We start from the raw sequence: 23,324 nt of genomic DNA, 5'->3' as shown, positions 1-23,324 counted from the left end.
TGCATTACATCGTCAGGACACACAATGAAATGCTACAGCAATGCAGGAGGCAACAACTTCAGACTATGCCTAAGGAAACATTTCTTCACAGGAAAGGTGGTAGTTGAATGCAGCATGAAAGATAAGTTCATTGATCATTGAAGCTTTTAGGACCACATGGTTATGCCTAAGGAAACATTTCTTCACAGGAAAGGTGGTAGTTGAATGCAGCATGAAAGATAAGTTCATTGATCATTGAAGCTTTTAGGACCACAAGGTCAAATAGTGGAGAGGAGAGATTTTGGGCAGGGGGCAGCAGCACTGTGCTAGTTGCATGAAAATGGCAGACTCATTGGACAAAAGTGTCTTTTCCTGTCATCTTGCACATGTAATATAATGTAAAATCAGTCTGCTGGAAGGAGCAGCAAAATTCAAAGAAGGAAGATGACATGAACAACCAGCACCAATAGAGAAGAATATTAAAGACTATAGAATTGTATGAAAAATACAACAGGTAAGAGACTACTGCAAATGTTCAGAATGTTGTTTTGATTTTATTATAATTATTCAGTCAAACAACAAAGATCAGTCCTCTAAAAACTTTAAAATAAGCATGCCTGACTTACTGTAATTGTAACCACACCGATAAAAGAAATGCACTTATATCCATGGCTGTGTAGCATTATATAAATAAAAAGATCATTTTTCAAAGTTTTTTTTTTTCATTATCGAACAATGGGTAATGTATAGTGCCATTTTTCAATAAGTAGGATACCTTTAAGAAAAGAATATTGTCTGTGTACCTGCAAAACCCAGGACGCTGTGTTTCATGGAAATGGATTAACAACTTTATGTGTTAACAGGAAGTAATGAGCTCTTCATTTGAATTTTTAAGTAACTGAAACTGAAACAAAAATAGGGTGCAGAAAACATGGCAACTGGCAATATAACTGATGATTTAACAGAAGATTTACTCTGCTCTGTCTGTTTGGATTTGTTTAAAGAACCTGTACTGTTAGAATGTGGGCATAATTTCTGCAAATCCTGTATAGATAAAGTCTGGGACACTGAGGAAACTCCTTCCTGTCCAGAGTGCAGACAGGAATTTCCAAGCAGAAAGTACACTATCAACAGGCTGTTAAGTAAGTTTTCGGAGAAAGCTCAAAGGGTTCAGCAAGGTGAGAAAGCAAGAAAGCCACACCAGGAGCAGAAAAGTCACTGTGCGCTTGAATCACAGCAGTGCTTGGAGCACAAAGAAACACTGAAATTGTTTTGTCAAGAAGATGAAATTCCCATATGTGCCTTGTGTGTGATTTCCACTGAACACTCGGGACACTCCTTTGTATCCCTGCAAGAAACAGTAAACATGCGTCAGGTGAGTTAGACTAAGTCAGTTCAGAATGTATTTTAATCTATACTTGTCACAACTAAAATTTTAATGTTATTGTTCTTACAAGGAAGTCATGCTCATCAGGTATCACAAAACGTGGAAGGGAATTCACTGAATGACAGAAATATCATAAGGCATCATAACCTATGTTTATTTAGTGACACATAATATAAGCAGTACTCTGAAATGTATCAGGAGATCGGAGCTGTTTTACTTAATTTGATAAATGAAAGAGCTCCTCTGTATAATTATTCTGGAAATAACATTTTTTTATATTTAATTACTTTTATTATTCCATCTTTTTCTTATGTGCAAGTCTACAAGCAATGAAAGTTAGCAACATGTTATAGATAGGGTTGCCAGCTGTCCAGTTTTTGACCGGACTGTCCGGTTTTCTGACAAATTATCCAGTTACAAATTCCATTCAAAACCGGATATGTGAAGTCCAGGTTTTTGTTTTTAAATTTTGCGGCGCTGACGCTGATGTCATCACGTGCGCGATGACCTCAGGTTCCTTAGGGCTACCAGCCTGTCGGAATTGAGCTCAAGGAGCTCACTTCTAGTAGTGCGAGCGGGAAGCAGAAGCCAGCATTTAACTTTTCAAACAGGGAAGGGGAATGCATCATTTTCAGAATGCAAGCGAGCATCAGCAGTTCGACTTTAGATATTATTTAACTTTGTCAAACGGGGAAGGCATAGCAGAAGCCAGCATCGGGAAAGCAGTATTAACAATGAAGGTAGTGTGTGTGTGTGTGTGTGTGTGTGTGTGTGTGTGTGTGTGTGTGTGTGTGTGTGGACAAACAAGACCATTATGTTGTAGGTTGTGAACTCTCTGAATGGGAAATGGGGTACACAACTTCATGATAAGTCAGCTATTTATACACAAGTATTGTGGACTTTCTTATTTCAACATTATTTAACTTCACAGTACTGCAAGTCAACTAATGTAGTTCTGTTACCAAGAAACATAGCTGTCGAAATTAGAAAACCATAATCTTAATAGGTAAAGTTAAAATCAGATGCCTTATCATAATCATTCCTCAGGTAGATGCCTTAGGGCACCCATTCTTAAGAATCAGTCAGCTTGTGTTCCATCCATTTAAAACCTTTGGGAATACAACTGGAACTCAAGCACTGTGCTACCTCTACTGCAATGCTGTGTACCACATACCTAGTTGATTACATACACATTTCATTTATATCTGGTTTTCCACGGACTCATCCTTCACTTTTTTTTTTTTAGCTGTTTCCTCTTAGACTAAAAATTAACTCCTTAAGCAAACAGTTAGGATGCTTATGCTGAACTTCTGATTTCCAACAGCATATATTCCTACCAAAAAAATCCAAAGCTTTTTACCATGTTAAACTCATTCCCTCATCTGCTTGCTGAAGTACTCACTTAATGAAAGTCCCCATCTGTGACATACAAAAGCAATGCTTTTGCTAGAACTATCATGAAACTTTCATTACACTCGATCACTTTTTTTAAAAACTTGGATTTCTGCTGTTTTTTTCCCTGAGGATATACTCACAGATCCAAATCAATGATAAAGAATCAGCTGCACAAAAATCTCCAAAGACCTCCATTGAACAAGCCAAGGAAATTAATTGGGGAAAGGATTACTAATATTGCAGGAATTCTAACTTCTGTTGTAAAGCATTTGTTGCTGCACTTGAGCTCAAAGCCAGTTTGTCTTACACTGGAACAGTTCTTCTGCACTCTGGTGGAAGCAGAGAGCTCAATCCAACCCATCCAAGGTGGAAACTTCTGGTCAATAGATTATAGCAAACGTGTGTAAACTGATGACCCTGCTAGTTTTCTGACCATCCACTAGTTGTCCACATTAAGCATATGCTTTGTAGCTTTCTATAAAAGGCATATGTTCATTTTTCAAAAGCTGCAAGACCAATTGTGTCATTATGTATTGTTTTATACCAAACATGTATTTTTAGACCATGCTATACATTTTCAGGTCTGTGTTACTGATGTAAGATATGATTGTTGTTAATACTGTTATTTCTTAGAACATTTTAAAATGTTATCATCCTAAACTTGGGAAAACAATGTGCAATGCTGTTTCGGTGAATGTGAGATTTAAAGGCAGAGTAGTTTTAATGCTAAGTCTGTTTTCATTGTGAGCCTGTATTGCTTTAGCAAATGTGTATCAGTGGTTTGTGCTATAAAATTTGAAATAAATGTTTTAAATTAAATCCAAATATCTGTAATAACTGCAGAAGTAAAGCAGAAGACAGTATGCACAGTGAGAGTTTTGAACAGTGTTTATGGCAACTGGGGAGAAATTGGCTGAAAGCAGGCATCTGGAACAGAAAAAAGAGGGCGTTCCCATCAGCTGATGTAATGGTGATGTCACAAAATGGGTGGGGCATGGGTGAGGGAGGGGTGGGGCTGGGTGGAGTTATGGGTGATGCGAGGGGCATGACCTTAGTCCGGTTTTAGCCACAAAGAATGCTGGCAACCCTAATAAGTTATAGAGTAACTTAGTTAAAGGGAAAGCTGACAGATGTTATGTCTGTATGTGTGTTGAGTAGGGATGGGGTTGCAAATTACTGGAACTGAAGCTTTGAGGATCTAGATGACAGAACGCATGGGTGGAATGTAGCTAATGGAGCTGGGAATGACTTGCTACTGCCATGGATCTTTATGCTTCAACACTCATTCCCAGTGAGCAACAGGTTCATAAGAGATTACTACACTAATGGCTTAAGGGACCTTACAAGCCTAATTCAATTTTACCCACTATATGGCTCCTAGGGGCAAAAGAATGCCATGGATTTGTGCCTGTGAATTCAGTATCTTACAGACTGCCCCTGTCCATAAGGAACATAGGCACTACCCCAGGTGTGAATTTGTGATTGCTCCATACATTGATCCAAACTGCTTTTGAAGAGGGCCAGGGAAGGGCTCTGCTTAATGTGAATAGTAAGCCTGTTCCAAAGAAGGGGTAGTCACTGAGACATATATCTTGTTTGTTTGAGTCACTGACTAAATTTAGATTCCTAGATCAGGTGACCCTTGTGCTGTTTGACTTGCATATGTGTAGCAACTCTATCAGGTCTGGATTTGTGAGTGCCTTGTAGGTGAGACATTGGTCACCCCGTAATAGTCGGTACGAGACAGAGCAAATGGATAGGTATTTTAGTTTATCTGCATAGTTCATGTTGTTTACACCTTGTATATTCTTTGTGAGGAACTTCTGAGGTCACTGCATCTGCTGTAAGTGCCTAGTCAATACATGCCAAATGGCACACTGTACTTGGTTATTGATGTAATGAAAGCTGAGTACAGCAGGACTGTAATTTCCTTGGATCTGGATGCCATACCTTTACTTATAGGTTGTGCCGCATAAAAGGATTTCTTCACAACTGTGGGCACATGACTGTCAATGTTCAGGCTACTATCTATCTGCGTACCTAGATATCACACCTCTGAGTCCACTTTAAGGGGGTGCTATTGATATTGTAATTGAAGGGGTATTTGACTTCCAAAAGGGTATGATAATGCATTTTTTTGCATTTAGTTTTAGTCTATGGTTCTTGCAACAATCATTTGTCTGAACTAGACCCTCCTGAAGGATATCTGTATGATTGTGGGATTCAGATATTGCTCTCAGCTTGCAATTGTCGGCAGACTTTGCCATCTGGAGGCTTTCCACATTTCCCTTGACTTCAGAAAAGTATACTTTGAACAACAGTGGTCCCAGTACTGAGCCCTGTGGCACATCACTAGCAATTGGCCTCTTGCTGGATCTGGATTCACCCACTTTAACCACATGTGTTCTGTCCATGAGCCAGTTGGTTATACATCTGGTGACATAGTGATTTGTGCCCAACTTTTTGAGTATATTTATAATACCCAAGTAAAGAATTGTGTCAAATGCATTGGCTAGGTCAAGGTAGGTGGTGTGTATAGGTTTACCCTCATCCATTGGCTTAGTGACTTTCTCAAAGAAAAGCACCAGATTCATTAGGCATGACCTTCACTTTACAAAACCAAATTGGGCCAGGACCTCTATTTGGAGGTCTCCTATGTCATTATTTATCAGGTCCATGATTACACTTTCCATGGCCTTGCATATAAGACTAGTTAATATGATGGGTCTGTAATTCCCTGGCTCACTAGATGGTCCCCTTTATGAAGAGGGATGACCGTTGCTGTCCTTCACTCTATTGGGATAAAGTCAGTCTGGAGGCTGTGGGTAAACAAAGATCCTAATGAACCTGATAGGTCCTGATTTAAGCTGTTTAAGAGGCAACCTGGTATACTGTCAGGCCCCATTGAAGATGTGTTTTTAGCTTTAGAGAGTGCAAGTGGCAACCTGTTCTTTGGTAATAATTGCCGGTGGAGTAGTGGAGGGTATTTTTGGGGGGAGAACTGGGGGGTGATAGGGAGGTAAACTTTGAGCTGAATTTATCAGCCATCAGATTTGGTATGTCTTTTGACCAAATATAGGTGATGCCATAATTATAATAATTGCACACATTGCTGGGTGTTCGGTTAAGATTGCAGACATATCTAAAAAATGCCTTATGGTTAACCTTAGCTTTGGAGGGTATTTTTACCTCAAAGTCTGCTTTCAGTTTACTAGTACCTGATTAGCTTGTTTAGACTAATGAGGAACTTATTCTATGTTGTACACATTCCCTCTTCTTGACAGGATTTTCTTTCTTGTGTGTGTGTGTGTGTGTGTGTGTGTGTGTGTGTGTGTGTGTGTGTGTGTGTGTGTGCGTGTGCGTGTGCGTGTGTGTGTGTGGGTGTGTGTGTGTGCGTGTGCGTGTGTGTGTGCATGTGTGTGTTTGTGATGTCTGTTAATACTAGGGATCCACCAAGGTGGCTTGCTTTTGTGATTTGTTCTTGGTTTATTTCAGTCTGGTACTTCCATTTTTATGCAGTTGTTTATATGGTCATACAAGGCTTTTGTGTATGCCTCTGCATAGGTTTATGTGTTTTCCTGGATTTGGGAGAGCTTGGAAACTAGCTATACCATCCCTTAATAGGGGTAATTTACTTTAGAGAAGCCCTTAACGTTTTTGGGGTAAGGTGGATGACTAGTTTTACTTTTATGTCAAAGGAGACTGCTTTGTGATCTGATCCTACTAGCAAGGGCATAACACTGCAGCACTCTGTCATATTTGCGAATATCGTGATTATCAGATCTAGGATATTTGGTCCCCTAGTGGGAGTTTAGATCAGCTGCTGTAGGGCATTTGAATTTACAAAGTCAATAAATATTTGGGCCTGCATATTAGTGGTTGCATATTCCTCCCATTTAATGGAGGGTTAGTCCAAATCACCCATGAGTATGGTATTGGGCTTGATGGTGAGTATTTCTAGTAACTTCAGGTATGATGCCTGGATTTTCTCTTTCATGGTGGAGGACCTGTAGCTAACAAGAATATGGTAATGGGTTTTTCCCATGGTTAGTTGGACATGAAGTAGCTCAACCATGTCATATTGTTTGACCAGCCATGAGGTGTGCTTATCCTTTATGTAGATAGGTACACCTCTACCTTTAGCTGTCTCACGTTTAGTGGGTGGTCAACATGTATGAAAAGGCATTATAGCCATGCACTACCAGAGTGCTTTCTGTGGCTTTGAACCATGTTTCAGTAACTGCACAGCTGTCATCATTCTCTGTTATGTTGGCAGGTTTGTCTGTTTGGTAGTGCCTAAAATAAGCACTATAGAGGTGGATAATGTTTTGGCCAATATCTGAAAGCCTAAAAGTGATAGGTGAAGATCATCCCTGGCAAAGCAGCATGGTTTATCAACCATGTCCTCCCAGGCTGACAAGTGTTGGACCCCTTTGGAATGACACCAGTAGTTAAGAAAATTGTTAAAGCCGATCATTTTCTGTTGGTATTGTGACATCTTCCTTGGAAACGGTAGAATGCTGCTCAATGCTAGGCTTATATCTGCCTGGGACACATATTCTGAGAGCTCAGTAATGCCTCTCTCTTTGTATAGTCCAAAGAGGTATGTCTCAGGTCATTCACACCCATATAGACTATGAATGAGTCATACTGGTACTTAGGGTTAAGTGATCTGAGGGCTTGTGTGATCTGGTGAATCCTGGGCCCTGACAGGCAACTAACTGTAACCTTCCTCTTATCCATCCTGGTAAGAGGAACTTCAGCGTGTCTCACAATGGAGTATTCTATGACCAGAATACTGCGTCATGGAGTGTTTCGCCTTATGGGCTTGGTAGTTGAGGCACAATGAAATCTGTCTTTAATTGTTGTGATAGGAATTGTATTGTTTGTTCACATGTGGAGTTTCTGAGAATTGTGCCTGAAAGGCCTTTGAGGTTTGTGTAAGTTACATGTGAGCGCATCTGCATACATGTGTCTGTGTGTGTGTGTGTGTGTGTGTGTGTGTGTGTGTGTGTGTGTGTGTGTGTGTGTGTGTGGGTGTGTGTGGGGGGGGTGTGTGTGTGTGCAGTCATTTGTGGGTGTGGTGAGTGATGTGTGTGAGTTGCTGACAACTTGTTCGTTGCTCTTTGTGTCTGTATGTGAGAGCCTGGCCTCCAGTGTCAATTTGTAACTACATCCCTCACATACTGTAGTTGTCTATTCGAGAATTAAGTGGTTGTTAGTGTACAAAAGGCAATTGTTACATTCCCTCAGGATACTCGTGTCCACCGGGCTGGTTGCAGAGATAGCAGGAAAGTGCCCATCCATGGTTGCAGGTCCTAATGTGTACTTGAAAGGAATGGTGGGTGTTTGTATTCGGATGAAGGAAATGTGCTTATGTGGTGTAATCTGCAGCTAACCTAACCAGCAATGCTGCCCAGTGCCAAATCAGATGTTCTCTGAACTGCAATAGTCCTGGATGATATAATAAGGTAACTAGCACAGTATACTTTCACAGTATAATGAAAGTAAGCAATGTTTCCAGATCTTTGCATCTGTGCATGGTACTGCAACAGCAAGTGACTCCATGCAAATGTGCAAAGTTTATACCAGCACTGGAAGTACAGACAACTGATTGAGCCCTCTGGTCAATACAATGACTATACTTAGAGCCCTTCTGTGTGCTTCTCAACTCAGATAGAACATGTAAATACCTACTAGATGAATAATCCCAGTCCTCCTAATGTAAAAGCACAGTAAAGGAATGTTCAAAGTGAAATGCTATCACAAACAAACTTAAAAGACAACTGGATTCCATTATTAAATGCTCAACTTCTCTGTCCTTTTTCTCCCTATTTACTGTACCTGCTATGAATAAACAATAACACAGCATTTAAAATACTTTTAATCAACTGTTTCTCTCCACTTGAACAGTTCCTTACTGTACTGTGGTTTCACTTTCAAAAAACGTTTATCCCACCCTGGAAAAGCTTGCTGCAGTTTCCAGTTCATTGATGTCATCAAAGCCAATGAATACAGGTAGTTTTCTGGCCATTTCCCTTCCCAAACTGACATCACCACTACAGTCCTAAAACCCCACCCATGCTGTGATGTCACAGCCCCATGGTCCTTCCCCTGCCCATACAGAAAGTAAAAGCTAAAACAAAGAAACAGTACATGAATCAAGTCTCCTGCTATGAGCTGTCAATCACATCAGGTAACAGCTCAAATTACCCTTAGTACACTGTTAGCTAGGGAAGTTAGGTGTGAAGGGGGATGAGATGAGTCAAACTAGTACAATTCAGGCATCACAAAAGGCTGCAGTTTAGCCATTCTAAAAAGAAGCAGCAGTAAAAAGCACTTTAAAAGTCTGTTCTGTGGCATTTGCGCTGTTTGTGTTTTAAGTAGTCATTGAATGGCATGAAATATTACAGGTTCTCCTTTAAAGCTGTGGATACAGCAGTGTACTTTAAACAGCTTATAAAAGTGTGATTATTCAATAGAAGTAATTCACTTTGTAGAAATGAGCCAAGAGGCACTCAATTCTAATGAGTTTATAATGGTACTAAAAACAAGATAAGCTGATTAATACATCCTCCAGCCAATAAAACTACATGCAGAAATCTCAAGTGTTTCCTCAACCCAAACAGACAAGATTACCTCCTAGTGCACTAGGTGAAAGATCTGCTGACCTCTTGATGTAAAAACACAGAAAAGTGCTTCTTAGAGTGTAAAATACACTAGTTTATCCAACAATCAATAGAATAGACAGTGATAAGAAAAATGCTCTTTTTTTTCAAAATAAGCACAAGGAAATGCAAATAAATAATTCAAGATATCTCTGTGTACAGTCTGCATGTCCTCCTTGTGGTTGAGTGAGTTTTAAAGACATGCAGGTAGGTGCGTGTGTGGGTGTGCCTTCTGTGAAGGTTGGGCACCAGGCTGGCAACTCAACACCATAGAAACTCCACTGCTGCTCAGTCTGCAGACTGGTGATCCACTGTGGTGACCCCTAACTGGGAAAAGATGAAAGATACTGCTTTTTTGCTATCAGCAGTGTAGAAAGGGAGGAGCTTATAAAACTCAGTTTACACTAAGGCTGGGTAGCTTAAAATCACCAGGTATAAAAAGCAGATCAACAAAGGGGGCATGGAAAAATAACTAGCGTGGACTCACCAGTAGGCTTGACTTCTTTCAGGAAAGACAGAAGACCCAGAAATTCACTATATATTTAAGTATCACTCAAGAAACAATTTAGCCAATGAAAAGAACATGTGAAATGTGTAACCTAGATACTTTGTGTCTGTCACAGAATAAAATCACGTGTCCAAGCAGATTTCTTAAAACAGAAAACAAACTAGAGCAGGTGAAACAGAAAGCAGCTCTATCACTTTAAGCAACTCAGGAAAAAAAAAAAAGTAGGTTTATTTTCTTCACCCAGCAGGGAATCACCAGCAGTGCTTTCGTTTATGCAGATTTGAAGTCTTTCAGAAAAGACTGTATATATGCAGCCCCCATAACTCCATATTGCAGCAATGCTTTGCCTTCACTGGTTCAATATATATAACTGCAAAAATTGTGGGTGTATATTATAGCAACGAACGATCAAATGATCGAACGTTGTTATATCGATCCCTAAATATCGAAGTCAGAAAAGATCGAACAACCAGAACAGCGATTTTTTCCCATGGAAAGAAATTGCTGTTCCCAACCCCCCCCCTCAAAAAAACTAAACACTAAATAAAGTGGGGGGGCTTTGCCCCCCACACCCCCCTACTTAAATATACCAACTCTGAGATCACACTACAGTGGAGGAAATGGCATAACCCAGACGGCCAGCCCAGCGATTTCTTTCCCTGGGAAAAAATTTGCTGTTATGGTCATTCGCTATTTTGACATTTCGACATGTAGTGTTCGATCTAACATCATTTGATCATCTGATCATTCGCTGAAATAAAGTAGACCCAAAATGGTTTCCTTGTATATCTTAGTTTGGGGGTTGTCTCCCTGGAGGTGTTATTTATGAGAAGCTGATTGTCTCAGTGAACTGGTAGCAATTTTGCTTTGCTCAGCACTACTGAATTTTGGAAAAAGTGCTAGGCAGATTTGCACATTCCCTAAATTAGTTTGATCTTCGACTTGTATATCTAAGAGAATCAGAGAGTGTAGGCTATTTGATCCCCTACAAAAAAATACTTCTTTTTAATATGTTTATTTGCATTTGGATAGTCGCTTTTAATTGTGGGAAGTTTGTGTTTTGCATTTACATCTGCTGAGATATTAAGCTTTACTGTCTTGCATTTTGCTGTGATATCATGAATCCTGAAGTAATATACATTCTGAAAACCATCTGGAGAATAACACTGCTGACAGTTGTGTAGAGAATGCACTCTTACCATAAGCAGAAGGAAGCAGACTTTGTCATTTTAGCCATCACGTCAGAACTCCTGCATATTTCTATTGTCATAAATCCAGCTGATGATGAGGATGAAGTTTAGCCTTTACCTTAAGGCTGAAGAAGATGAGTATTAGGAGCTGAAAAACAACCTGTAGTGGTGAACTCAGGAGATATCAGTGGACAAGGACAGTTGTACTATTGGAACTTTTAATACATGTAAAGCAGGCTGCTGCATTCCAGTGTCCAACTACACCATGCAATGGGTAAAACAATGCAGGGACAAGTATGGGCTAGTGTTAAATCCATTCCAGCAAGAGAGTGGAAAGCCATTTGTAATTCTAAAATCAGGCATTTATAACTACAGGCAGTCTCCAGGTTAAGGACGTGATCCATTTTTTTAGTCTGTCCTTAAGTCAAATTTGTATGTAATTTGAAACAAATACATGGAACGTTCTACTATACGGTACTGCAAGACAGTACAGTACAGTAAAATGTTACATATAAAAAGTATGTTAAACTTAACCTTTTTTTACTTCACATTTCTGTACTACAGGTATCACAAAGAAATGTTTTCCACTCTTTCCTGAACTTTCAGACCTCTGCCAGACCTGCTACTGTCACCTAGACCCTAGTGAGCTAAAATGTCATTTGCCCATTCCACTGTACAATACAGTAACTGCTTCAAAACTGTGTACTGTACAAGCCAGCAGTCTTAACCAATCAGATCACCAACACAGTGATCTCTTAACCAATCAGATCTCTTGTCCTCCGTGAAGGCAGAAGTAACTGCTCTAACAAGATGTGAGAGCAGCTTCATGAATGGGGAAAAGGAAAGTACAACAGAATTAATTTTAAAGGTAACATTTGGGCAACTTAAAGACTTTTATTTATTTTCATGTTATTTCCAACATTGCGGCAGCCCGTTCTTATCTATGGGTAGTCTGTAAGTCAGATGCCTGTAACTCGGGGGCTGCCTGTATATGTAAAAACAAAATAAATTAAAATATGCCAAAACATCTGCCACAAACTCAATAAGATTTATTCTTCAGACTTAGCTCCTCTGCAAAAATGCCTTCAAGTTTTGTGCCTCTGCGCAGGCATTTATAAAACTACTAAAATGATGGTTATTTTTATTAAACTTGTTCTACATACTGAAAAAATAGAAGAAACAATGGAGAGAAGTGTTTTTTTTCTTCCATACAACAAGGAAGATTGTGGAATGAATACCATTTCTTAAGGGTTACAAACCTACTGAAAGCCTAGGCCCATAGGGCAAGCAATTAGTTTGTTTTGGGTAGTCTAGTTCTCTGTAACATAACATACCACATTTAACTCATTCACTCTAGTTGAACTTTGGATGTCTGTACTGTAACTTCCAATGTTTACATCCATAGCTTTCTGACAAAATCAAGTTACGTCCTTATATTTCAAACAAATGTCCATATTTCTGGAGCCCTATGGGTCAATAAAGAAATATAGAAGACAAACTGTTTAGCCCAAACAAATCTTTACAGTAGTGGTGTTCATTAGAGTCCAGGTCTTAAACTGGACTTTATGTCATAGTAAATGCAGCAAATATTAATTTTGTAACATTTTATAAACAACTTGAAATAACTATCTCAGTAACCACTCAAGCTATACACATACTGTCAGTAGCATTTTATTAATCCATCTGTGAGCTTTCACCTGAGGCTTAGCAGTTCAGCTGGTGTTAACTTGGTTACTGAGATATTTAGAGATGTCAGTAGGATGCAGGTACAGAAACATCTACTGGCATCGGTGCCCTGTAAAGACTAAGACATACCTGGGTATGGGACTGCAGTGATGTTATTTTATAGCTTTTAATGTTAGTAGGATGAAACCAACCCTCCCCTAGTGGGGCATGAAAAGATATTGTGGTGAACTATTCAGAATGGGGTATATTGTATGTTATGCACAAACAGATAATGTGGTGAACTGTTCAGAATGGGTTATATTGTCTGTTATATATAAACAGATAATGTGATGAACTATTCAGAATGGGTTATGTTGTCAATTATACACAAACAGATATGACTCATGTTCAGTATTGCTTAGAATACCTGTGCTAGATTGTACTCCATCATACCACAACTAGAAAATGACACACAGATAGAACCAGATGTACTTGTAAAGATATTGAGGGATGGAGCAAATTCATATTTCTTTTAATACGTTGTTTATGGTTTTATATCTTGCATCAGTACTATTGATGCTGTCTGTGTTATAATTACTCATTAGATTATTTTTATGCTTCGTTATGACTGTGTTGATGAAGTATAAAGAACACCATGCTATTTTTGATGCTCCTCTGTGTATGTATATACTGTTTGAAGAAAAATGTTTTAATAAAAAGTTAAAACACAAACAGAGGCATAGAATAGTGTCTTTAAAGTCATTTTAGAGATGGGAAATATTAGACAAGGGCTTGTCATATTACAGAAGGTGTGGGATGTCATGTTGATTGAACTACTGACAAACAGTGACAGTGTGACAGTATGGTTCCGACTGGATGGAGAGAAGGGCTGTGCCCAAACATGTAAAAGAGAAAGGGACTTCAAAGCTAAGAGACACTGATCATATCAAGATGGGAAAACTGTTAAAGTGAACTAGAAGGAAGGGAAAAAACTGCAAGAAATTCTAAGGGAATCATTTATCCAAGGGCTGCTGCTCCTTGGTGCATTCTTTTTTCAGTATATTTCCTTTTTACTCTTTTACTTATACATTTTTACAAATGTATCAATCGGATATAGTTTACATTTTATTTCATTATATTTTCTTGCAAACCTAAGCCTTACTTCTTACAATTATGCAGCTGGGCTGTCACCGATAATACGTTATCAACATTTCTCTCCTGTTTTTTTCCACCAATGAAATGGAGGAGAAATAGTATTTGCATTATTATCACTTTTCATCTGCTACACTATGTTCCCTTTCTTTTTCTCATTCAACCCCAGCTACTCCATTCTTATCTTCTTTACATTCAGAAACACACCGGTTTGATTCTTGGCAGGGGGATTTCTCTTGTGGAGTATGCATTTTAGGGTATGCTGGTTTACTTCCACATCCCAAAGATATGCAGTGGCAGAATGGCAACTCCAAATTCTCCAGAGCTATATGCGTATGATATGAAAAAAAGGCCTGACACTAACTGTGTTCCATAGATGCATATTAAACTCTCTGGATGGCAAAAAGCATTCACAACACCACTGTAGGAGCTGCTTGTAACTCACCATCATTAGGCAGATGGTTGGATGGACAGATGGATGGATGAATGGATGGACAGATGGATGGATGAATGGATGGACAGATGGATGGATGAATGGATGGATGAATGGATGGATAGATGGATGGATGGATGGATGGATGGATGGATGGATGGACGGACTTCATTCTTTTACCAAATATGGCCTCAATTCTGCTTATTTCTTTATCATTTCCAAACATACCTCTAGCAAGAAATCTCAACAAAGCCAAAAATAATAGGGGAAATAAGGACCAAAAATAGGGACATATGTTAAATATTGTTCTTATAAACTTAGAAAGTTGCTGGGATAACATGATTTGTGTTTTCACACATGTTCTGAAAAATATGAAGTCTGAAACTTAAATGCATGTTATTATTTAGTGAATTAAATCCTCACTAATTTGCCAGAAAAACAGAAATATAATGAGGAAAAGACCAAAATATGAGGCAAAAATCTGCACACTTGAAAGGTATGTTGCCAACCCATTTTTGTTCTGTTTCTTTTTCATAAACTTGCCTCTTTCACATCACTTCTTCTCTAAGGTTCTGCATAACCTCACCTAAGGGTCTCCAATATCTCTATTGTGTTTTCTGTGTTCTCCCAGCCCATTCTTAACCTTCCTGCATAGCTCAGATTACTATGCTCAGCCTCCACTCCTTCATCCAAACATGCTTCTCTGCACCAAACCTGAAAAGTACATTACCTCCACCTTATATTCTATTTCTGTTCTGTCTCCTGCATGCACTGCAAAAAGTCACCACTTCCAGCACAGCTTTAACTTTGTGGTATAGTTTTGTAGCTAGTTTTCTTTCATTTGTTTTCTACAGTTTCGTAACCATTAAGCATTTCCACCACATACAGTAAAAATATAATTTGCCCCTTTGTTCTCATACCTTCTTCACTGGCATTACCACAGGAATATAATGTAACCCTCCTTTCATGCATCCCCATCATTGCTCATAATGGAAGGAACTTTTTCTCCTTAGCTTCATTGGTGGTTTATATCAGTCTCCTAATTTGCATGTTATAACGTGTCTAACTGGCTTTACGTGCTCTGTTGAGATTTCAGATTTCATCACTGGCGCTATCATCTCCCCATTCCTGCCAGTTACTCTCCAGCATTCTTCCAGCCTGCCATTTCTGTCCTTCCATTGTATTGTTCTGTAACGTCATATAGCCACTTTATCTGATCCTTCCTTTTCGTATTCCATTTCCTAATGAATTTCCTTTTCTATTTCCTCTGCTCTCCTTTCTCTTTCTTCCATTTTCCACTGCTTCCATAATACTCACCTGCTAATACTCCAGTCACTCCCCTATGCATGCCCTGTATTCTTCCATCATATTAAAAGATTTCATTCTCCTGTCTTCCTTACCTATCACCTCTTCTGTTCAGTTTGTCATTTTTTTCTTTTTACCTTTTAACCTTATATAATTTAAACCATCTCTGTCATCTCCCTGTAAGTTAACCTTCCTTTCTCAGTTTGTGTTATTATTATCTGGCTTCCATAACCTTATTTACAACTATAATTCACTGTTCATAAATATCATGTCTCTCAGCTCCTTCTCTTGCCTCCATTCCCACTTAAGGCAGTTCATTTTCCCCTCATCATATTTTTTGAGACCTGCCTGTTATTTGCCTCCACAACTCAATCCTTTAAATCTGCCGTACCCCATCCACTCCTGTGCATCACCTCTCACCCTGTCTTTACCTGTTCACTCTCCTTGCATTCACATAAAACAATCATATAAATTTTACGTTTACCACCTTCTCCCCTGGAATTACATACAAATGCCTCAACTAATACATGGGACTACTGCAGTATAATTATTTTAACAATTCCTGTTCTCTCCAGTAACAAGATAATTCTCCAAACCTATTTATCTGACTTGTTTCTTTATCCTTTTACATCACTCCTCACTATTTCCTTATCCTCTCAGGGTATCATAATTCTGGGTTTCTATGTACTCCATCTGACACCCCCCAACTCTTCATGCCTGTGCCCAGGAATGAGAGCAGGGCAGAATGGCAATACTCGGGTGTTCATATGAGTGAACATTGAATACAATTATGTTTCCATATATACCAATTCGGCGATTGTGGTATCTCTGAGAATTTCCCATAATCCAAGGTACAGTGGTCATGGCATTAATATATTTAAGTAACCAGTGGTGTGGAGGGTCAGCCATCTACTTTGGGAGGTATAAGGGGCAAAGACCCCTTGCAAAAATGCTTTTGTTTTGCTGCATTGACTTTCAGTGTTTGCTGTTTTCTTGGTAAATCACATTTATGCGTTTATTATTTATTTATGTATGTATGTATATATCTTGACATTTGTTTACTGAGAATATCTGACCGGATAATTTTAGCCATCTTCAGCAAAGGTCAGGGTGAAAAGCTCCACAAATAAAAGAACAGAAAATATATACACATAGGTGAAAACTGACATCATATTATAATATACAGTAAATACATACATTAATACAAATATTAATGCATATATAACATAGAATGATCGACACAAACCATCATTAAACAAGATAAACACAATATCATGTAGCATTGAAACTTGTTATTATAAGTGTGAGAGTACATTACTCACTCAGTGTAAATGTTAGAGTGGAACATTCAAACCCTGGATAAACAGGAGGAGAGGAATGGAGGGGAGAGTGAGAAATAACTAGTTGCTAGAGGTGATTAGTGGAGTTGATAATGGAGATGGGAAATAAAAAATAAAATCAAGATTTAGAATAAGGGAAATAAGGTTAAGAGAAATAAAAAAAAATGATAGATGGGGTCTATATAGGGATTAGAGGAGAAGAGGCTGGAATTATTAACCAGGGGAGCAGCATGTGCAAAGCCAGGAGTCAGAGTGGAATTCTTCTAACACTAGCTTAAATAAAAGAATGTTATGTTTTACCCTGATTGGTGCAGGGACTGCATTCCAGACTTTTGCTACACAATGTGAGTAACAGACTTTGACTGCAGTTTTTTTATAAAGTTAATAGATTTAAAGTAAAATTTTCCAAATATTGAAGGTAACAATTTGGGAGGTAGAGGTGGAGAATTGCACTTATAGCTGGGCAGGCCAGGAAGTAGGATTAAGTATAATTTTTGTGTGTTAAGAAAAGTTGGGTACAATTTAGTTGTTGGGATATTTCTAGCTAATTTAGAGTTTTTAGTGCAGGACAGTGATATTAGCTACAAATCTAATTACCTTGTAGTAACACTGTTCTTATTTAGATTTTTGTTGTCTTGAAGGTTAGTCAAGACAGGAGAACCGTATAGTAGAGAGGGGAGTAGGTATGCAGTTGGAAGAGTGACTTTAATATGTGCAGTAAGAAGTTGTTTGGCTCTATATAGAAGTCCTACTTTTTTGTGATTTTTTTAAAATATTTTCTGTATGTACAGGTCATATTTGGGGTTATTATCTATTGTAACTCCCAGACGTTTTGTATGAGGCATTTCTTTAATTGCCATATTGTCTTGAGATGTGATTTAAAGGTATATTTTTCATAGCTATATGATTTGGGGAAAATACATTTGATTTTCTTTGCATTTCAAAGGAGTTGATAGTTGCAAAAAACAGTTTTCAATAGAGGTGAAGGCATGTTGTGCAATGTTTTCTAGGTTTTCTAGATTGTCTGAGAAGCAGATAAGGGTGCAGTCATCTGCATATAGTACAAGGTATGCTTGTTGTATAGAAATATGAAGATTGTTTATAAAGATATCAAATAGGAAAGGACCAAGGATGGAGCCTTGTGGGATACCAGTTTTGATAGGTAAATAAGGGGGAAGGGTAGAATTCCACTTGACCGCCTGGTAGTATTCTGACAAAGTATTAAACCACTGAAGAGTAGGTCATAAGACACCTATTATAGATTGTTGTAGTTGATTTTTTTATGCTACACAGTGTCAGCCTTTCATAAATGTAAGAATAAGTAAAATGCATGTTTACCTCTATTCCTGGCTTTATTTATGTTATCTGTAAAAGTTAGGAGCTCAGTTGCCATTCTAAATCTAAAACCATTGGTTTGTAATTGTTCCTTTAAGATATACAAGAGTAGTTGTTTATTCACACATTTTTCCAATATTTTTGAGATGGGGGATAAAATGACAATGGGTGAGAGATTGCATGTCTTTGTAGAAGTGCCACCATTGTGGAGAGGGATGATGTGGCATTGTTTCCAGGTGATATGAATATAGGATTCCTTTACTGATCTGTTTGTAAAGACAGAGACTGGATATGTAATGGTGTTACCAGCATTTTTGAGGTATTATGAAGGAAAGTTATCTGCTGAAGTTGAATGTGGTTCAAGTTTGAATAATACATTTTTATGAAGGAGGTAGCAACTGGTTTTAGTGTTAGGTGGTGGTCTTAGTGGATGGGGTAGAAGTAAATTAGGGGAGACAGGAAAGGAGTCATTGATGAGGGCTGCTATGCCATCAGTAAAGTAAGAGTTCAACGTGTTGTCTATTTTTAAGAGAGAGTTACTGCTACAAGGGTTAATAACATTGTTAGTTCCTGGGTAGAAAATTTGTTTATTGGATGATCAGATTTTTGGGGGCTATATTTATAGTTGTTTTGTAAGTCAGTGTATTATTATCAAGGCTGACTTGCTTTTTGATAAGGCTATGAAATTTTTTTAAAGCACTGTAGGTTTTGTGGAGTTTTAAGGTTCTGCCACTCTTTTTATACCTTGTCTGTAGTTTGCATAACATGCCTGCTCTGATTGGTAAGCCAAGGTGCAAAGTTAGATTTTACTCTAACTTAATTTACTTTTGACTGGCAGTTATTTGCTGTGTGATCTTTAGTCATGCAATCTACAAAGGCATCAGCAGCAGCCTAAACTAATAATAGTTAAAAGCATATTCTGTCTCAGCAATGTAAACTCCTTTGATACTCTGTAATCACTCACCCACTTACTTCAGTGATAGAATTCGGTCATTAGAAAAGGGAGTAAAAAACTTTTTCTTAAACCAACCTCTAAGTAAATCAAGTCCCACTTCATCTTGCTTGCCAGGAACTCAACCACTATCAGAAAGGAAAAGAAAACGTAGAGGGACTCTGGGCAAACCCTGTCTTGTACCCTGTTCAAGTATTACCTCACTCAAACTGGTAATGAGTTGATAATGAGGTCCATACTGTAATTCTGTTTGAATTTCTTAATATATACTTGTCTGCTAACTGACCCTCAGCAAGTCACTTAAACAGACAATGAACCTAGATTATCTGTAAAAGAAGCAATTGGACCTAGTGGGTTCACCTGATTAGCAAGTAAATTAAAAAAAAAATTACAGCTTCTTCATGACTGGCTGTTTATACAATGCCTTCATGCCTTTACTCCATTTGTGCATCTGTTTCCCTAGTTCATTTCCTCGAACACCTTATATTTAATTCCCCACAATAAATTAACTGCATTCCTAATAGATATCATTACTAATAAACTATGATTTACTCCTTTTTTCTATAACAATTTTTTATAACTCATCACCAATTGTCATCATGCGTCTTCTGTTTTATAAATCCTGCCTGTCCTTTTCCTGTTAACATTCCTAATATCCTCTGTTGTCCTTTTGTTGGAATTGTTGTGAAAAATCTTCACATGTGCATTTAGAATTAAAACAGACCAGCAATTCCATAGGTCTTCCATGACATTTTGATATTAGAATACCTTAACTTTCCATAATTTTGTCAAAAGTACTCTTCACCACTTCTGCAACCTGATTCTGCATAGTACTTTAACAGTCTATTTGGATCTCATCTTTCATGGGTGTCTTCCTTTAGATTATGTATATTGCTTCCTCTTGTACCTCCCCTGCCCTAATCTCTTCATTTAACCCTGTTTATCTTCCTCTCTACACACCCTCACTCCCCTAATCCATTGTTTGTCATCCTTCACTGCCCTTTCAACGGCATGGCTTCAACTTCAGAAACACTCAGCTCAATCAGCAGCATTTTTATATATCTTATAATATTACTTGAAAAAAAATCATCACTTCCCTCCTCTTACTCATGTATCCTGCTAATCTATACATTTTTCTATCACTGGTGCCTTCCTTGGGTCTTTCAGCTTCCAAGCTAAAATTTTTCCTTGCATCTCATCTAGTTGGGCCTCCTGATTTTGATTTCCTGAAAGTCCCTTCTGTACCTTATCTATTACCTCTTCCATTATTTCCTAATTTAACTGTCCCCTGTTGACCAGCTGGCAATAACGTTAATTCTGGCTTACCTTCTCCAATTTTCTCTTATCTCTCTTTTATTTTACTTACCTTATTTAAATGCATTTACCAAGTGAGTACTCTACTGAAGTGACCTTCTCCAGGTATGACTCAGGTCTTAATTAAGGCAACATAGAAGTACTTATTACAGAAAGCAGTTACAAAAAGACAAAAACATTATACATGTGTGTGTCTTTCTCCCTCTCTCTCTCTCTCTCTCTATATATATATATATATATATATATATATATATAAAATATATGGGTTCCCCATGATAGACCGACAGCTCGGAAGATCGACACTCAAAACACTGATGCCAGAAGAACGAAACCTCAAAAACACGAAAGTTCACATGCCCGACATACCACAATCCTGACACTTAACAAAACAAAAAGTTCACTGTTACACACAACACACACACAACACACCAACAACCTAAAAACCTACACTACACCTTACACAAAACTATCTATGCACTAACCTTAACCCAAACCCTAACCCTAAAGTCCGTAACTATCACACACTCACCTTACCCACTCCCTAACCCTAAGGTCCGTAACGATTGCACACTCACCTTACCCACTCCCTAACCCTAAGGTCCCTAACTATCACACACTCACCTTACCCACACCCTTGCACTAAGTCCCTCACTATTGCACACTTACCTTACCCGCACCCTAACCCTAAGTCCCTCACTATCACATACTTACCTTACCCGCACTCTAACGCTAAGTCCCTCACTATCGCACACTTACCGGGTCACACTCACAAGTTACCCCTGTTGGTATTTTCGCTGTCGGGATTACAACTTGTCAGTCATCTGCTTCGTTGTTCTTCTGGTGGCGATGTTTTGAGTGTCGATCATCCGTGTTGTTGGTCTAACGTAGGGAACCCATATATATATATATATATATATATATATATGTGTGTGTGTGTGTGTGTGTGTGTGTGTGTGTATATATATATATATATATATATATATATATATATATATATATATATATCGATAATTACATTGAGACAAACATTTAGTCAAATTAGCCTTCTGAATTCCTTAAGTACTTAATACAATGCAGTTGTCAGTTATCCCTCGTTCGGATGTAGAGGAGCATTGCTCTTCTTGTTTAAAATGAGTTTATTTTTATCCCAATAGTACAATAAATAAATAAATACATAAAACCTATAAACCCCATTGATACCACTCCATCAGCAGCCCATGCAAATAAACATCTGGATCCATGGATCTGCACATAGTTTATGATTGTCTCTATAGTCAGCTTGATGGAAATGGGCAGCCTGAGACAATGTAGCAATTGTTTCATGTTTACTGACAACACCTACTACTTAAACAGTCTAATACAGTTTTTGAGAGATGCAGATAAAAAAGTCATTGGAAACAAATCTCTCACACATAGCCACTACAAATTGCAAACAGATTGTCAGTAACACATACCGCCATTCTATATCTCCCCCCACACCTTACAGATCAAACACATAGACCAACATATGCTGAGTCTTTTAAATGTAATCAGCATAAACCACAAAGGCCTCCCAAATGCAAACTATACTAAGAAGTACTCTCATCAACCTCAAAAACATTCAACTCAAGCAGCACCCACCACAAAATATCTGTAACTCACAGTGTTTCATCCCTGAATTCCATAAAGCAAACCTCTGGACAACCCCACATCCCAGTCATAGAAGTTTCCATTGTGAGACACACTGATGTTCCACTCAGCAGACTGAACAAGGAGAGGATTATGGTAATTTGCCTATTGGGAACCAGGATTCACAACATCACACTTGTGCTCAAGTCCTTGCACCACAAATACACACATGATACAGTCATTATACACATGGGAGTAAACTACCAGTGATATACCTCCCTGGACTATATGAAGAGAGATATGATGGAGATCTCAAAATATATGTCTGAGGCAGATAAGAACCTAGCACTGAACAGCATTTTACCTTCAGCAAGAATGATGACAAAATATGCATACAAGATGATTGATTTCAATAACTGGTTTAGCTATGGGTGTCACTCAAAGGGAGTACAGTATGTATTAGTGTAGGAGAAGATGGTAGACAGTCCTAACTGCTTTGCCAGTGATGGCCTGCACCTGTCCTCCCAAAGGCTTTTGTATATTGATAAAAACTTTATCCAAACATATAGTGTATTTTATTTTTATGCAATGTCAGTCATCCTTAATAAAACAGAATCTGGATAACAAAGGTACTGCTGCTCAACACTAGCAGTCTTAACAAAAAAAAAAAAAAAGAAAAATCCACTACCTACAGGCACTCCTTAATCTGAAATGCATGAATGTATGCATTATCATAGAGACCAGGTTGAAGACTACTGGGACCCCCCCATCAGTGCATGTCTTCAACTCCTATCAAGTGTCCAGACCCAATGCCTTAGATAAAGGCATTAACAGCAATGATGTCTCTGTATTTGTAAAACAAAATGTTGGCATCAGACCCATTAAGATAACCTGTAACTCCTCTTTATCCAACTTAGCATTAAGAAAAATTGTACATCAGATTGTAGCTACTTGTAGGACCCTTCTATGTCCCTCTCCCCCAGCCCATACCTCCCACCTGACTTGTATGGAATCCCTAAGTGTTCAACCAAACAGTTTCTTCAAGGGAACCTCAACTACCCTTACATCAACTGGGAGGCTTATACAACCCCCC

The 23,324-nt window shown here is 38.4% G+C and overlaps 1 protein-coding gene across 2 annotated transcripts in view; it reads left to right on the top strand.

Moving 5' to 3' along the window:
• The first annotated feature begins 895 nt into the window (after positions 1–895).
• LOC122789679 (zinc-binding protein A33-like) overlaps positions 896–23,324 on the top strand; it is a 125,194-nt gene continuing 102,765 nt past the window's right edge. The window contains exon 1 of one of the 2 annotated variants that reach the window (XM_044057095.1): positions 896–1,354. In XM_044057095.1, the coding sequence (XP_043913030.1) occupies positions 911–1,354 (444 nt within the window). In that variant the 5' untranslated portion in view covers positions 896–910. Of the gene's footprint in view, positions 1,355–1,948; positions 2,107–23,324 lie in introns of those variants that run through there. The other variant, XM_044057096.1, reaches the window with a different exon arrangement.

The sequence above is a fragment of the Protopterus annectens genome, chromosome 15.part0 (assembly GCF_019279795.1).
Source record: "Protopterus annectens isolate FY-2018-M chromosome 15.part0, PAN1.0, whole genome shotgun sequence".
Taxonomy (NCBI): Eukaryota; Metazoa; Chordata; order Ceratodontiformes; family Protopteridae; genus Protopterus; species Protopterus annectens.
This window is presented reverse-complemented; position numbering and strand designations above follow the sequence as displayed.